At 36.7% G+C, this 18,601-nt stretch overlaps 1 protein-coding gene across 1 annotated transcript; it reads right to left on the bottom strand.

The window, feature by feature from the left end:
• Positions 1–3,593: 3,593 nt before the first annotated feature.
• On the bottom strand, positions 3,594–18,058 carry NdufA3 (NADH:ubiquinone oxidoreductase subunit A3). The gene is made up of 3 exons (XM_069831770.1): positions 17,963–18,058; positions 15,992–16,144; positions 3,594–3,752 (listed from the first exon to the last, which is right to left on the bottom strand). The coding sequence occupies exons 1-3, from the start codon at positions 17,997–17,999 to the stop codon at positions 3,706–3,708; spliced, it is 237 nt and encodes a 78-aa protein (XP_069687871.1). The 5' UTR covers positions 18,000–18,058; the 3' UTR covers positions 3,594–3,705.
• Positions 18,059–18,601: the final 543 nt, after the last annotated feature.

The following is an 18,601-nucleotide window of genomic DNA, read 5'->3' as shown; positions in this document are numbered from 1 at the left end:
CCACTATCACCAACTTTATTTAATATTTATATAAATGAAATTATTTTAAAATGGAACCAAATCTACACATCAGGAATCAAAATAACCAGTGCTCTAACATTAAACACCTTACTCTATGCCAATGATCAAGTCATAATTTCCAATTCAGAGGATAATTTACAAAGAGGATTGTATACATTAAATAAAATATTAAAAGATTTTGGGATGGAAATTTCAGCACAAAAATCAAAAGTAATGGCATTTTTAGGACAAGACCCAGTCAGAAGTAAGATAATACACAATAACCAATGCCTCGAACAAGTGCAAAATTTCAATTATCTGGGTTCTGAAATATCTTATCAAAATGAAAAAGATGTGAACAAGAAAATTACCAAATTTACACAAATTCTAGGAATAATAAACAATGCATTAAAAGCTAAATTAGTACAAAAATCTACAAGAATAAAAATATATAATACATTAGCATTACCCACCCTTTTAAACGGAAGTGAGATTTGGTCATTAAAGAAAAAAGACATGAACAGAATCAAAGCAACGGAAATGAAATTTTTGAGGACAGCAGGATATACTCTTTTAGACCGAAAAAGGAATGAAGAAATTTTAGAACAATTAGAAGTAGAGTCAGTAGAAGAAAAAATCAGCAGATACAAATTCAATTGGCTAGATCATGTAAGAAGAATGGAAAATTCAAGAATCCCAAAAATTATGATGCAATATAAACCTAGAGGACATCGTCGACCAGGAAGACCTTTAAGAAGACTGCTAGATGGGGCCGAAACAGGTCTACAGAGGCCTAATTCGTGAAGGATGATGATGATGATGATAAAGCCCAGTGGGAAGCTTACCTTCAGCACTTAAATATTTGTCAAAACTTTTACACGTTGACAGCCCTCATGTAGCAGCCACTCGAAATCTTCCAAACGAAATTGAACATTGCATCAAACAATTACCAATTACCTTCGATTGCTCTGAACGTATTTCTTCTCAAAAACTAAGAAAAGCATTGCGTAAAGATTCTTTTCATCAATGGAGCAAATTGAAAAGTAAAGGTTTGGGAGTTGTTTTCTATTCTCACTGGAAGAAAGGTAATTCGTGAATCTCAACCAAAAAGGGACTTTCGAGCAGTCAGTGGACGCAAGCCATTAAGATGAACTGTAATACAATACCTGTACGTACTCTCCCTGGTAGAACTCTTGACTCAACCCGTTGCAGAAGATGCAACGAGCAAGAAACGCTTCAAGTCTTGGGTTTCTGCTGTCATGGAGAATTGCTCCGAATCAACAGACATAATACGGTTCGTTCTCTCATTGCAGCTTCAATCCGTCAGAATGCTTCCTATGAGGTTTATGAGGAGGTTGGTTGCGTCTCTTCTGATGGCTCTACTAGACGGGCTGATATCATCATAATTGATCGGCAGAAGGATAATGGTGTCATTCTTGATCCCACAATCCGTTTTGAGATGCATGAGCAAGAGCCACAAGAGGTGTGTCGTGAAAAACAAGTCATATATGAGCCTTGTTGTCAGCATCTTGGAGCACAATACCACATTACACATTGGACAGTTTTTGGGCTCATGTTCGGTGCCCGTGGCACGATCCCACGTGAAACTTTAAATCAACTTAAACAATTTAAAATTTCTGATGCAACGATTGATGCCATAGGATCTCACGTGTTAAAATCATCCTTAGCTATAATTAGTAATCATTTGTACCCAACAAAATTTTTATTGTAAATGATTTCCTACGTTTTCTTATCTTAATGTTTTTTTCTTTTTCTTTCCAAGTGTCACAAAATTGTTTTGTTTACTTATTATTCTTTATGAATTGATTAGTAGGCCGATCTATCGAACCCTTATTTAGGGCAGCTTTTGTTTCTACAAATTATCTTCCCTGTACCTCTAACATTAAGTTGATGTTTATAGTATAGCACTGATATACTGATATTTATTCACGAAAATAAGTTTTTTTTTGCATTCCTGAAAAGTAGTAAATTTTGACTTAGTTGCTTTCCAAAAAGAGCAATTCAATTACTATGACACTAAGGAAATGTTATGGTTTTCTAATAGTTCATTCTAGTTTACCTGATGACTAGCAGGTGATTCACAAATCAAATACAAAATTGCGTCATTAAAACAGCAGCAAATTTAGAATATTTCAGAGAGAATTTTCTTTCTTTGATTGAGAAAGAATAAAGGAATGAGGAAATCGGTAAAATAAATCCAGAGGCGGGGGAGGGGGGGGAATTCTCCAATTTCATTAGAATAATGTAAATCTGTTTAATAATTCTACACTATATACGAATATATTGATTAAAGTTCACGTTAACACTTTGTTTGTTAAAAACATAAAATTACTTAGTCACATGTTAAAAAGTGTTAAAATTTTAAAAAAAGGTATTTACCTTGGACAGATGGCCCGTTTCGACGTGATGTTACGCCTTCATCAGTGTCTCCTGAACTACTGGGGAACTTGAATTCTGCGATGTGCATATGTCGATTGTAGGGGTGGGGGTATGTTGCTCTTATGGTGGGGACTGGTTGTTTGTGTGTTATGACGTATCATGACATCGAATAATATGTGGGTATTGAACTGTAATTGTGTGTTAAGTATATGTTGTGGGTATGTTATTGTATGTTTATATATTTCGTATTGTTCTAAGATGTTTAACTGTGAACTTTTTGGTGTGATGTGTAAAATTTCCATATCTGTTTCTATATTATTGTAGTCATGATTATTGTTGATAATGTGATCTGCATAATTTGATGTGATGTAGGGTTTGGTTATAGCTTTAATATGTTCATTATATCTTGTGTGAAAGGATCTTCCTGTCTGTCCTATGTAAAAATGTGGGCAACTATTGCATTTTAGTTTGTAAACTCCAGTTGAATTATATTTATTTGAATGTTTAATGTGATTTAGATATTTCTGTGTTGTGTTATTTGTTTTGTATGCTATCTTGTATTTTAGTTTTCTGAATGAAGTTGCAATTTTGTGAGTATTGGTATTGTGATATGTTAGTGTTATGTATTTATTCTCACGTGGTGTTTGTGTTGGTTTGTTCTGTTTTTGTTTTGCCTTTTTTATTAGTGTGTCTATTATGTTAGGGTTATATCCATTGTCTTGTGCTATATATTTTATTGTGTTTAATTCTTCAGTGTAGTTGTCATTGTTCATTGGTATATTAATTAATCTGTGTGTCATTGTACGGAAAGCTGCATGTTTATGTTGTATGGGATGATTTGATGAATCGTGTATGTGTGTTGTGGTTGTAGTGGGTTTCCTGTATATTTTGAATTCGTGTCTGTTAATATAGGAATAATATATACAGTTCATTATCTCTGCAAAGTAAAAATATTAAACGTCCCAAATATCATTTTACTGTCAGTATTTATAATTGACAACAGGAATCCAACATTCAAAATCTGTATTTAATTGAAATTAAAGTATAATCTTTAGGCCTCTATGTGTTGGTATTTTAACTTAACCACAGACTGCATAATGGTTCACATCTATCAAACAAGACAAAAAAAACAGACATAATAAACATTATTGTGTCTATGAACAGGAAGCAGTATTAATAAAAAAAAACTTCCATCAACAAAGAAAAAGATCTTTATTTTCACGTTATAGTTAACATTCAAAATTCGCAAAGCTTACTATATACACACAAACATTAAATTACGTAAATCGAAACTACAGTCTTCTGTTAATCTTTCCGTATTTTCTCAACTCTTGGATCATCTGGACGGTACACTGAAAAAAGAAGTAAAAACTATTGAGTAAAACATATAAGACATTATGATTTAGAATAAGTGCTCAGACAGCAATGGAACAAACACATTCGTTATTCCCAGTCAAATTTTTTAGATAATCCCACACAAACGTTTCTCAGCCAATGAACGAGCTCTTTGACGCTAGACTGACAAATGAGAATCGAATTGGATACTTTAAAGTAGAAGGGTGCAAAGTGCCAAAATGAAACATTGGAGATAAGATAAAAAAATGTAGCTATAAGAATAATTGCACACATATTTGTGTCATGTTTTTTTACTGATAGAAAACAGCAATAGTACAGTGTTTACTCATTAATAATAGTGGTATGTAAAGACATTATTTCTCCATATTTAATTATATAACACACATTGTGAAAAGGGTTAAGTAATGGGTACAGTTGCAGTAGAATGGTGCAAAATCCAATACATATTTTTTTCCTATTCTGGAGCAATTTTTACTCACAGATCTGCCTGTACAACTGCCTATGCTCTTCATTTGGAAATTTGGAAGATAGGGAGTCATTGCTAGTAGATCCCCCTTCTTTTCTTCAGTAATTTCCCTATTTTATGCTTTAACTTGAAACAATGCTGACTGCACATCTTTCATGTTTTTTTTTTTTTTCCTTTAATGGTATGCACTGCTTCATTATCATGGGACTATTTCACAGAAACACTACCTGCTTTACTAACATCATACTGAATGCAACATGCCTTAGAAATATTCAAGTTCTTGATGGAAATTAGTTGATCAGCAACATCTTGCATATTAAAGAAATATGACTCTAGCATTGAAACGGTTTGAAATGGTTTTACAACTTTAGAGTCTTGTACGATTTTAAGCAGGTCACTAGGAATGAAGGCTTTTGTCACTTTCTGTCGTTTTTCAATCAAAGCGAAATCATAATCGCATTGCAAGAAACTATGGCCGCTGAGAAGGAAAAGTTCTATGTGCTCAAATAAACCAATGGCAACTAAAAAGAGACACATGAAAACCATCACACGATTTTTGTTTTCAGCTGCACAGTTATCAGATTCTTCTTGTTTGTTATGTCCATATTCATCAGTTTCAGTACACACGAGGCAATCTCATTGGCACCTCTACTAGCGATGCTTTCATCCCACATACACATGTAAGACTGCACTGTATCACATGCACAAACTCCAAAGTTATAACGTGAAAGCTGACATCTGTAAAACATTTCGCTGTGTGTAAGTTTGGGCACAAACATGACCTGTTGAAGATCCATTGCATTCTATGATGCAGCTCAATAAGGCGCTTACCATCTGAAACTGCATGGTGCTGGCAACGTGACATCTAAATATCTCCCTTAAGAAACATAAGTGGATGTAGCCTCTTTCATACATCATCCTCCCAGGCACATTGCACTTTTCTGCATAATAATTTCGTTCTCTATGATTTTGGCACTTTGCACCTTTCTACTTTAAAGTATCCAATTACATTTATAGTTAAAAGCATGCTACTCAAAATTAATAAGTGATATATGTATGATTTGAGGCTTTCTCGGCATTGGTTTGCTAATATGTTTTCGCGGGATATCAGCCGAGTTAGGATTTTGGAATGCTCCAAGCTTTCGACTGCTATCTCTGCAGCCATCTTCAGGGAAGTGATGTCCGAACAGAAAGTCGAAGGTTATATAGATGTTAGGCTGTCTCAGGTGAAACGGGATTGGTTGGCGAATCGGCCAATCCGGGGCCGGGAATTGTCATTCCTCGTAAGCTCCGCCCCTCCCGGGATTCCTGTGTGAAGTTTGGTGGGCGGCGAGCCCTGTTCCGCCTATTGGAATCGGTTGCCGTCCTCGGTCCGTGATCTTCATGACCTTGATTGAAAGAGGGCCTAAGCTGGTCCAAGGCTGGTGTCCATGCCTGACTGAGCTGTAGTCCACCGTCTCTGTTAAAGTTGTTTTTCTCCAGCTTGATCTCTATGGCCTCCTTGATTGTACGATCCCAGTAGTGGCTTGATTTGTTAATGACCTTGGTGTGGTCAAATAATATTTTATGCTCCTTTTCTATGCTGTGTTGCGCCACTGCAGATTTTTCCGGGTAATACAGCCTCAGGTTCCTCTTATGTTCTTTTATTCTGTCTTCTATTGTGCGGCCAGTTTGCCCTATGTATACTTCGCCACACTCACATGGAATCTTGTAAATCCCTAGTGTCCTTAGGCCCTGACTGTCTTTAACCTGACGTAGATGACTCCGGATTTTGCTCTGTGGTTTATGGATGGTTTTGATATTTAGCTTCTGGAGGATTCTGCTTATTTTGTGTGAGACGCTCCCACAGAATGGAATGAAGCAACACAATAGACTTACACAGCAAGCAAGAACCGACAAAGAAAGCTTTCATTCCATTCTGTGGGAGCGTCTCACACAAAATAAGCAGAATCCTCCAGAAGCTAAATATCAAAACCATCCATAAACCACAGAGCAAAATCCGGAATCATCTACGTCAGGTTAAAGACAGTCAGAGCCTAAGGACACCAGGGATTTACAAGATTCCATGTGAGTGTGGCGAAGTATACATAGGGCAAACTGGCCGCACAATAGAAGACAGAATCAAAGAACATAAGAGGAACCTGAGGCTCTATTACCCGGAAAAATCTGCAACACAGCATAGAAAAGGAGCATAAAATACTATTTGACCACACCAAGGTCATTAACAAATCAAGCCACTACTGGGATCGTACAATCAAGGAGACCATAGAGATTAAGCTGGAGAAAAACAACTTTAACAGGGACGGTGGACTACAGCTCAGTCAGGCATGGACACCGGCCTTGGACCAGCTTAGGCCTTCTTACAATCAAGGTCATGAAGATCACGGACCGAGGACGGCAACTGATTCCAACAGGCAGAACAGGGCTCGCTGCCTGCCAAACTTCACACAGGAATCCTGGGAGGGGCGGAGCTTACAAGGAATGGCAATTCCCGGCCCCGGATTGGCCGATCCGCCAACCAATCCCGTTTCAGCTGAGACAGCCTAACATCTATATAACCTTCGACTTTCTGTTCGGACATCACTTCCCTGAAGATGGCTGCAGAGATAGCAGTCGAAAGCTTGGAGCATTCCAAAATCCTAACTCGGCTGATATCCCGCGAAAACATATTAGCGTAATAAGTGATAGCTTTTTCTCCTACGTTCATTTGTTTTATTTGTATCATGTTTCGATGTATCAGCAATCAAGCACTTACATGAGACTGTATGCAATTCTGAACTGCCTGCTCATGCGCAGTAGCTCAATGTGCGTTCCAACAAGACTAGAACTGATAATGAACTCCCCCTTCCCTGCTCCAATGCTTTAGAACTTAGTATTTAGTATTTAGTATTTAGTATTTATTTATTTAACCTGGTAGAGATAAGGCCGTCAGGCCTTCTCTGCCCCTCTACCAGGAGATTCCAACTACAATATCAACAATAAAATTACAATTAGTATTAAATTTACAATTACAATTACAAATAATATTACAGTTAATATTAAATTTACAATTACAATAAAATCAAAGTACGAAAAGATTACCTGAATAATTAAAGCTAGATAATTTATCATAGAGAAACAAAGAATATTTTATATTTACTGAATTACAAATTAAATCTAGAATAACAAAATTGTATAATGATGAAATTACTGGATATTGAAATATTTTGTGATAGATTAAAGAAACTATTTACAAGTAATCAATTACTGACCAAGTGCCTAGTAAGTTTTCGTTTGAATTCAATTTTATTTCGACAGTCCCTGATGCTAGCAGGTAGCGAATTCCAGAGTCTTGGCAGGGCTATTGTGAAAGAAGATGAGTATGAGGAGGTGCGATGGGATGGTATTGTTAGTATTGTTTCACGACGAGAGCGTGTGTTCAGATTATGGTGGGAAGAAAGGTAAGTGAAGCGAGACGACAGGTACGAAGGAATAGAAGAGTTCAAGATTTCGAAGAGAAAGAGAAGTGAATGTAAATTTCTTTTCTTATCTAGTTTAAGCCAACCTATTGCTTCCAGGGATGGGGTAATATGATCATATTTACGAACATTGCTTACAAAACGTACACACAAATTATGAGCACGTTGAAGTTTCGTTTTGTTGTCGCTGGAGAGGTCAGTCAGTAAAATGTCCGCATAGTCGAAATAGGGAAATGCAAGTGTCTGCACAAGGGACTTTTTTAGGCAAGAGGGGAGATGAACATTTATCCTTTTTAGCACATGGATAATAGAATATACTTTTCTGCAGGTTTCTGTGATTTGCATGTCCCAGTTGAGATTATTATCCATGTGAATGCCAAGATTTTTTACTGAAGAACTGAAAGGGATATGCACTGTACTTACTTTAACAGGGGAAATGTCGAGGTGTTTTACAGCGTCGGTTTGCCGTTTGTGTCCTAATATAATTGCTTGTGTCTTTCCAGGATTTATTTTAAGACGGAGTTTCTTTGTCCATGTCACAATCGAGTCAATGTCTTCGTTCAATTTATCTATAGCGTCATTTACTCGGTCTAAGCGGGAAGAGATGTAGCATTGAAGGTCGTCAGCATACAAGTGATAGTTACAATGCCTTACAAGAGATGTAATATCATTGACATATATTATGAACAACAATGGTCCGAGTACCGACCCCTGTGGTATACCTGATGTTATGTCAAGCCAGGAGGAGCTTCGATTCCCGGATACAACACATTGTTGTCTTTCCCGTAAGTAGGATTCGAACCAACTCACAGCAGTCTCTGACAAATACATATTTCTCAATTTATGGCTGAGCAGGTCAAAATTTACAGAGTTGAAAGCTTTGCTAAGGTCAAGAAGTGTTAGTATTGTTACTTTATTAGAGTCGATTGCTTCACGAATGTCTTCGGTCACTTTAAGTAGAGCAGTGCTTGTGTTGTGTCCAGCTCTGAAACCTGACTGATACTCGTCGAATAGTTTGTGTTCGTTCATGTAGTTAGTAATTTGTCTGTGTACGATTCTTTCCAGTGCTTTTGAAATGGCTGGCAGGATACTGATTGGTCTATAGTCGTTCGGGTCGGTGGGAACTTTGACTTTTGGAAGAGGAAGAACGAAAGCTTGCTTCCATATTTTAGGGAAAGTTGAAGTGATTAAGGAACTATTGAATATATGTGCAATCGTAGGTATTACTATCTCTTGTATTTTCTGTATAAGTATTATGCTAATGTTGTCTGGCCCTTGGGCTTTTGTCTTGATGCGTCGGATGGCTTTCATTACGTCAATGGGAGTGACGTCGGTAAAATAGAATTTGTCTCGAGTTGGGGGAACTGAGTCAGGCAAAACTGTGTCTTGTTTCGTTGTGTCGTTCAAGCTCGGGTCCTTTACAAAGTGTTCGTTCAAGCGGTCAAGTGGGATGGGAATGTCTGCTTGTTCACTAGCCCTTCCAAGTCCAATAACCTTCAGATTTTTCCATAATTCGGAAGGGGTTGTGTTGGGTTCTATAAGTTTGTAGGAGTATTTCAGTTTAGCGTTTCTTATTAGTTGAGTCGTTCTATTTCTTAGGTGTTTATAGGAGTTAAAATATTCGTCGTTTTTGTTGCGGGTGTATTTTCTATAAGCTAAGTCGCGTTCGGACATCAGGCTACGTATTTCAGTCGTCATCCAAGGGGCTGGGGAACTTCTACAGAATGAGTGAAATTGGTTCTTGATTAAGACCAGGAACTGGGAATTCTGGACTGCTGATGCATGCACAGATGGTTTAATCTGAAATTAAGGTCAAAATGCTTCGAGACAGGCAGATTAAAATAAGAAAATTCTCGATCATGAGGGATTTGGAAGGTGATAATGATATATTTTTATTAAGAATTGAGTTCGGAAGATGAATATAATTTTAATATGAGAAGAAACTCTGAAGACTGTGAAAGAAGTGTTCAAGAACTGTTTGAACAATGTAAAATTCCAAACTAGGAAACACCATACACATCTGGCACATGCGTCGAAAGAAGTTCGGTACTAGTTTTGAACAAGTTCTGAATTGCTTGCTGGAACAAACTTCATATCATTGTTGCAAACAAATAGCACCTTACTGAAGCAACTTCAACTTAATGTCCTTAATTTATAGCTGGAAACCACATAACATAAAAACTAGCACTCCTAAGTTATTTTTTTTTAATCTGTGCCCTAAATAAATTTTCTTTTTAAGAAGGCCTAATAGTAATTTATAAGAATTAACTAATTTAAAATAAGTTGTGTAATGTGAGGGCGGCAATGAATCTGTGGGTTCCTTAAAAGCTAGTAAGTAAGTAAGTAATGACTATAGAAAGGTCAGTTTATGTTAATAATTTTATTATAATGTTTTATTGTTGATAGAAATAAACTTTTAGAGATTTTATGCTATGATAATGTGCCAAACCAAATCATTCTCTCCATTTATATTTTATATCAACAAAATGAAATTGCCATAAGAACTGAACGCGGAACTACTAGCTGGACTTCCATCAACCAAGGTGTTAGACAAGGGTGCGGTCTTTCCCCTCTGTTGTTTATTATATATATGAACCATATTTTATACATTTGGAGGCAAAGTTATCATGCTGGAATTCAAATTAATCGAAACACAGTTCTCGATACACTAATGTTTGCCGACGATCAGGTTATTATCGCTAAAACAGAGGATGCTTTACAAAGAGCCATTTATAATTTGCAAATAATCGCCTCTGATTTCAATATGGAAATCTCAAAAGAGAAAACAAAAGTCATGGCATTTTCGGGAGAGAACCCAATTCCAAGTAAGATCATGATAAATAATACTTTAATTGAACGTGTTAATTCATTTAACTATTTAGGTTATAACCTCTCTTACATCACTGATGAAGATGTGTCAAGCAAAATATCTAAATTTATAAAAATCACTGGCGTCATTAACGCGGTCTTCAAATCCTCCCATGTTCAGAAACATACAAGGCTAAAGGTATATAAAACACTAGCTCGACCGGTCCTCACTTACGGTAGCGAGGCATGGACAATCAGAAAAGCTGATTAGCAAAGGCTGACGACAGCGGAAATGAGGTTCATGAGACGAACAGCGGGATGCTTTTGCTGGAACACAGTAAAAATGTGGACATATTGCAGGAACTCAAAATGGATCCTAGAGTTAATTTTGTTCAACAATATCGACTTCAGTGGAAAAAACATGTCGAAAGGATGGATTACACTAGATGGCCTAAACAGATTCTTACTTATGTACCAAGAGGAAAGAGGAAATTGGGAAGACCACAAAAGCGCTGGCATGAGACCGTAACAGATCCTGTAGGGTCTAATACGTGAGGGATATGATGATGATGATGATTGTTCAGAAGCGAAGTTAAAATGATTTACTTCTGTAGGCCTAACTATTGCACAAAAATAAAAAAACCCCGTTACTTTGTTGTTGGTATTTATAGACTACCTTGCTTTCTTTTTTTTTTTTTTCCAGGGGCCTGTCTCTCAAAAATACTAGTTTAGTAGTTCACCACTTACTAATTACCAGAGTATATTTCACCAGCTTTAGTAGATTCCGTTTCTCAAACTATTTTACCAGTCTAGTAACTTGTGACAATCTTTACTAGTCACATGATCTCTTTCACTAGTCAGCTGATTGAGTTCATTTGTTTATAGTCGTTGGTAGGTATTGTTATTTGAGGTTAAAAGGCTAAGTTGTTTGTGTTTTGGTTTTGATTTCTCTTTTCGGTTGAAATTTCATCAATTGAAAGCAAATTAACTATAGGCCTACTCAATATGATTAATGAATCAAAGGATATATTATTCGGTGCTTTTTCAAGCATAATAACAAAAAATGGTAAAGTAAACGAATGGACAAAAAATTTCGTAATGTGTGATGCTATGGAACTGATACCTCAGAACAAAGATTATGCATACGTTAGGGACACTTACTGGCCCAACATTAAGAAAGCAACTTTGATGAGTACCAATTCAAGTTCACAGTATCATAATATGAACATACTGTATTATGTAGCTAGTGGGTCTACTGCCAACATGAATGCCACTTATGACTTGATGAAAAATTCGCTAATTTTTTTTTTTGTTTTACATATTTTGATCGATTCATAAATTAGTGTCGTTTTATATTTAATTTGTAGGCTGAAGTTGACAATGTCAGAAGAACTGGCAGTGGAGGAGGAAAGCCAGCAAAAATTACTGCAGCTGATGAATTGGTATTAGATTATTAGGAAAATATTCTGCATGTGTTGCTGGTCTAGGACAGAAAGACCTGATGGCATTGGAAAATAATCAATATCCCAATTTGTAGAGAAATTTGTATTTGAAGCTTTGCTGATAATGCAAGACTTCTATTTGTTTATCTTATTATGGTAGATCCCATCATATTTAACAACTCTCCAAGCTTTTCAGCACTTTACCTAAACTATTAATTATATTTAAACAATGCTCCCGTAAAGTAATAATAATTGTTCCTTCTCGATATAGTTTTAGCTCTTCTCACAACAACTTCATCACTTCAATCGGAATCACTAAACCACATATGTAAAAAAAAAATAATTACAATATTTTGTTTTGATTAAAAATTTAAATTATGGTTTATTTAATGATGCTCGCAACTGCAGAGGTTATATCAGCGACGCCAGTGTGCCGGAATTTTGTCCCACAGGAGTTCTTTTACATGCCAATAAATCTACTGACATGAGCCTGTCGCATTTAAACACACTTAAAGCCATCGACCTCGGCCAGGATCGAACCTGCAACCTCGAGCATAGAAGGCCAGCGCTATACCAACTGCACTACCGAGAGCGACTGTTTTGATTATCTGAGGAAGATTGTCACTGGTAACTGATAATATAGTAATTCCAGTCTTTAGAGTCTTGTAGGAATATTCCTGTTGAATAACTAGTATAATCAAATAGATTAGCATTTTGAGAAACAGAATCACTTATGAACTGGTGAAATCGACCAATATCACTAGTCTGAGAACTGGTAACTACTACTTTATCCTTGTAGTTTCTAGAAACACAGACTTGTAAAATAAACTAATATTACTACTGTACAGACTAGTATTACTAGTCCGTGAGTTTTGAGAAACAGGCCCCAGAAGATAATATTAAGAGTTACATGGAAATATAAATATTTGTGTTCTTAGTCCAAGCATTATGCAGTTATTTATATGCGTAAGTTTGTAGTGATATATACATTATGCACAACCCTTCCCTCCCCTTCGTGCTGGACACTCTCCTCTCCTACGTCAGACCAGGTACTCGACGTAGCATTAACTGTGTTCGTGACTTTCTAGATATGCACTGAAGCCTGACATGGCTGCTCTAGGGTATTCTGTGGAAAGTATCGGGTACTGGAAAGTAATGTACATTGCTCAGTACTTCATTCTATTCGTAATACACAACTGTTAAAGAAAAAATGGTGCCTCCTTTGATCTAGTACAGTGATGTCAAAGAAAGAGCGCATGAACGACGTTCGATTCCTTCGCGTGCTGGAGTGGAATTCCGTGAACACAGAAACGAGCAAGACACAGGAGCAGACAAAGTGAAAATGATCTGGTGTCCAGATGTAATAATTCGTTACACATTTGTTTATACATTTTTATTAAATGCAATTTTCTGATAAGTAGCTGAATAATTTATATATGCTTTACAATAGTCAGCGAAGATTAGTTTTGTAGACTATTATAGCCGAGTACTGTTTTAGTAACTTAAAATAACATAACAGATAGAATGATTTCCGAATATTCTTACTATTACTATCTTCAGTAATAGCGAAAATAGGGAAAATGAACATTGCAAAATGAAGCTTAATCAGAATAGTCAGCCAAGGTTAGTTTTGCAGACTATTATAGCCGACAGCCGTATGAACTTGGAATTTTAATTTGTTTGTTTTTATTAACCATTGTCTATAATTAAGCTAATGTGATTCTGACAAATAACATGATTGATTGATTGGTTGAATACTGTTTTACACATAACATAACATAATTATTGATTTCTGAATATTCTTGGTTATTAAAATTACTACTGTATCTTCTGTAACGGTGAAAATAGGGAAAATTAACATTTCAAAATGAAGTTTCACCAGAATAGTTTCTACGATTTCTGTTCGATACCAGCCTTGTAATATTTGGTACTACGTTATTTGAAGTAGCAAGTCGAACCGTAGCACGCATACTGTCATCAGATAATTTGTTCCTTAGTCTTGACTTTGTTAGATTCATAAATTAAAAAAATTGTTCACATACATATGAACTACCGAAAATTGTTATAATTTGAGTTGCAAATTTACGGACCATAGGATTCAGTTCAGGACTCAAACATTTGTAAAAGGTAAGGAGGTCCTGATTATTATATGCATGTTTTAACAACATTGCATTCCCAATATCAATTATTTCTAGCTGCAACCTAGTAGTACAGTTTCTATGTTTGCAGCAAGAGGTCGATAGAAAAGTTCTAGTTTATTTCGCTGGGTGCATGATTAATGCCAACTGTACAGTGTACAACCTCACTGAAAAACGTATTCGTAGCTGGGGCGCTCTGCATGCTCCAGTGGTGCAAGCGTTCTAGTAGCGCATATACGCTCTGATTGACATCCCTGATCTAGTATTTCCATACAATTACAAATATCTTTCATATACAAATCCCACTAAATATGTAGAAAATATGAAGAAAATTAAAATGACAAAGATATTATACAGTAGCGTGCAAATTAATCCGAACACGACATATTTTTACATTTTCTGTCATTGTTGGCCTCAGAGCTGTTCATACCGCTTTAATTGACATCTGAAGTACGTGTAATTCCATTGTTGAAGGTCTGTCATTATTTTTTATAATATGTGACATTTTGCCTGTCGTTTTGTACTTATAAGCATTTCAGTTGTGTTGAAGACTTAATACTGCAATCCTGTGTACATTCTGTCGTCTTCACAATTGGATACAACTCCACGAAAACGGTCTAAAATTATAACATTAGCAGAGCATTCTTCTATGACACAGAGGCAAATTGCTGCAGAATGTCACATCGGTTTGGCTACTGTTAATTTGATTATAAAATGATACAGAGAGACTGGATCCATCACACCCCAGAAAAAAGGAAACTGTGGCCGGAAAAGGAAGACTTCACCTGCAGATGATCGTTTAATTGTCAGGAAAAGTAAATTAAATCCTAGACTAACTGCTGTTGACTTAACCCACGAGTTAATGGCTACCACTGGGGCGAATATTCACGTCACAACAGTGCGGCGTAGGCTTTTGGAAGCTGGACGAAGGGCTCGTAAGCCTATTAAGAAGCAACTGCTAACCCCTGTTATGTGCAAAAAACGCTTAATGTGGGCAAAATTACATCAACACTGAACAGTGAATTACTGGAAGAATGTACTTTTTTCCGATGAGTCTCATTTCGAGGTCCACGGCCACCGTGTTTCTTATGTACGGAAAGGATCCGAAAAAGTAACAGCAGCTCATCTCCAACAAGCACTCAAATACCCCCCTAAAGTAATGTTTTGGGATTGTTTTACATATGAAGGGCCTGGAGCATTAATACCTATCAAGGGAATGATGAATTCTGACAAATATATTCAGTTATTGGAAACCAGAATCGTATCCCAGCTGCAAAAATCATTTCCGGATGGCAGAGGTGTGTTCCAACAAGACCTGGCACCATGCCATACGTCTCGAAAAACTACAGAATTCTTCAACAAGAAGAATATTCAGGTACTCCCCTGGCCAGGCAACTCACCCGACATCAACCCCATTGAGAACTTGTGGTCAATTTGCAAAAGAAGAATGCAAAAATGGATTGTTCTACAAAGGAGAAGATGATTTCTGCCCTCATTGGTGTATGGCTTCGCGATGAAGAAATGAAGAATATTTGTGGGAAATTAGTGGAATCCATGTCAAATCGTCTCAGAGCTGTTACTAGGAACAAGGGAGGCCACATAGATTACTGAGGTATGTCTTAGATCCTTTTTTTTATCCTGTTTGAGTGTTTTTGCATAAGTAATTACATTGTTCGGATTAATTTGCATGCTACTGTATAATTGTAGAATACCATACTGCTATTTTCGTTAGCAATACAGGGAATGGAAAAAGACAGTGGTCTACTATAGAAGGAAATTAACACGATCCTAGCCTAACATATTATATTACACTATTCAGAATTTTACTGTAGCATTTGTAATGTAGAGTGCGATAATCTTATCTTTTCTCCAGATTATTATTCTGCTTTACTTCAGTGCTAACAATACATTATTGTTGCTCACCTATGTAATCAAGTTTGTATCTTCGATTATCTCCATCCATGGCATAGTACTGGTAAACACCAACTGTTGCCAATCCTATGCCAAATAAAGCCAGAAAGGAAGAACCGACAACTTCTGGAATTTCATCCCATGCTTGCTTGAACACTCCACTCACTGAAAGATAAAAAAATGAATGAAGTAATACAATATAGTCTATTATAAGCCTATGATAAGCTTACAATATTTCGTTAGGTTCTACATACTATCGTACCAATTCCTTTTGTAAGCCTACATGAAATCCACCAAGAGATTAAGGCATTTAATACTTCGCAGTTAATCTACTATGTCAAGGGACTTAGTGAGCAATATTCATTACAAGTAACATTACCACAAAATTTCATTTTCATTTCAGTTTGTCACTAAGGTGTTGCTGAAATCTGCTTTGATCTGCAGAACATACAGGAGCAGATATTGGGGATTTAGGGTTTATTCTCAGCCAAAACCAATATGAAGTAATGCTTAGATGCAAATAATTTCTTCAATAAATATCAGTGATTTATAGGTCTCGGAAGCACGGATTACCGACGGAAGGAACGCGAATCAAACACTGTGATAAGGAAGAGCGGGCGACAGGAGAGGTCACGAGATAGCTTGAATGATACTCAGGAGTACAGTCGGAAGAGAAATGACGTCGATAGAATCAGTCTTGCGTTGTGATAGTTACATTACGACTTTAGTTTGTTCCATTGCATGTGAATACGTGTCTTGTATTGCACGGTATTATTATTTCATTCGTAAACATATGCTGCGCGTTTAATTAGCTTCGAATTTTTCTCTTGCTACGTTCTTTATTTCCACAGCGATGTCTCTTGGAAGAGACAATACTTCCATCGGCTCGCTCCTCTCCCCTCTCGGTGTGCCTACATACACACATCAAAACAGACAGCAACGCCACCATTACTTTTCGGTAATCGTTTCTTGCGCGAGCTATAATTATATCTGATATGTACCCTCTTCCAAAATTATTTACTTCAGCAATATGTTCGTTTCCACTATTTCTCTTTATCTGTCTGTGTGATTTCCACCCAGCTATGCTTTAGACTAATCTTTACTCTCTGGAAATTAGATTACGTTAGTTTAGATTCGTTTCCCTAGTATTGCGTCCTGAGTCTCTAAAGTGTTATAATGGTAAAAAGTACAACAACCCTTTAGAATACAGGTAAGTATAAAGTGATTGACTTTTATACTGAAAGTGTTTGTAGGTGCGCTATCCGCGAAGCTGTCATGTCATCATAAAAAAAAAGGAGTATTTCTTTACAATTGCGTTACCAAAGAAAGAAAGGGTACATAAACGTACTTGGCTTTTAGTCGGTCATACGTATCGCAAATAAAAGACAAATTGGGCGGCGAAGAGGTGGGCGCATGCCTTCCATGTAGGCCTATATTTTTTGGTAAGTAGCCTACATAGATAGAAAGCGAGTTTTCGTAAGGTCGAGTATCAGTGACAGGTTAGGTTGTTAATTCAGGGTTTCGGTGTGCCGTGCATATAATAATTTTAGTAAGGGTGAAACGAGCGTTGAGCGGCTTCCGCCGATTTTGGAAGACACCGACGCACTTGAACTGCCAACATAGAAGACAAAAAAGTCACACTCAATCGTTTTCACCTTCATCTTGACGGGATAATAAAAGCCTAACCTAACCTAACCTAAGTGCGTCGGTGTCTATTCCAAAATCGGCGGAAGTCGCTCAACGCTCGTTTAACCTTAGTAAGTAAGTGGTATGGATAAATAGAATTCTTTTGGTAACGCAATTGTAAAGATACCCTACGAAAAGATCAGTTTGTTGTTCTACACTAGTTACCATTCAAACGAACAACTATGAGAAACCGGTAATAGAATTTCATTAACTTTCATGAGCAGATTGAGAATGTTATGAAACAATAATTAATATTTATTATTCAAGTACAAAGAAATACTACATTAACAATCTCACCAGTTTTCCCTTTCATTAACCGTATTATGCTCGCCATCTTGTTTCCTTGTGTCCTCCTTCTTCAACAGTGTCGCCAACACTATTATTAAAAACCTACTATGAAACAGTGCAAAAGTCCCTAAATTGCTACAATGTTAATGTTAAATTGGATCATTTTACCGATGTGTTAAAGAAAATAGCTAAATAGCCTATCTGTATCAGCAATACAAATTTCATAAATCTTACCCGTTAAACTAACATTTAAAAACGCCAGATCTAGCGGAAAAACTTATTGCAACACTGTTTTCCAGAGTTCTGCAAGTTGCCAATAGAACTGAACAGAAAGTCGCCAAACAGTAATACAAAAGTAGCTAGATCTACATACCCAAACAGCAGCATGTATGCCTGAAATTCCGAAGAAGTGCGCATGCGTGAAATCCCTGATCACATAATTATAACAAATCTCTCACCCCTAGGTTGAAACCACAGACATCGTTGAAACAAATACCTTACTATAATAATACCGGACAGATAGCAGTTCTGCGCGCGAACGAGGTTGGTGCTGCTACCTAAGCGGCCGGTGTGGAGATACTCGCGAAACAAAATGTAATTTACCGTATACTATATAACGTCTTTCTAATCAACTGCAATGTATATTGT

This window comes from Periplaneta americana, chromosome 7 (assembly GCF_040183065.1).
Source record: "Periplaneta americana isolate PAMFEO1 chromosome 7, P.americana_PAMFEO1_priV1, whole genome shotgun sequence".
Lineage (NCBI taxonomy): Eukaryota > Metazoa > Arthropoda > Insecta > Blattodea > Blattidae > Periplaneta > Periplaneta americana.
Note: the sequence above shows the minus strand (reverse complement) of the source record. Positions and strands in the feature narration are given on the sequence as shown.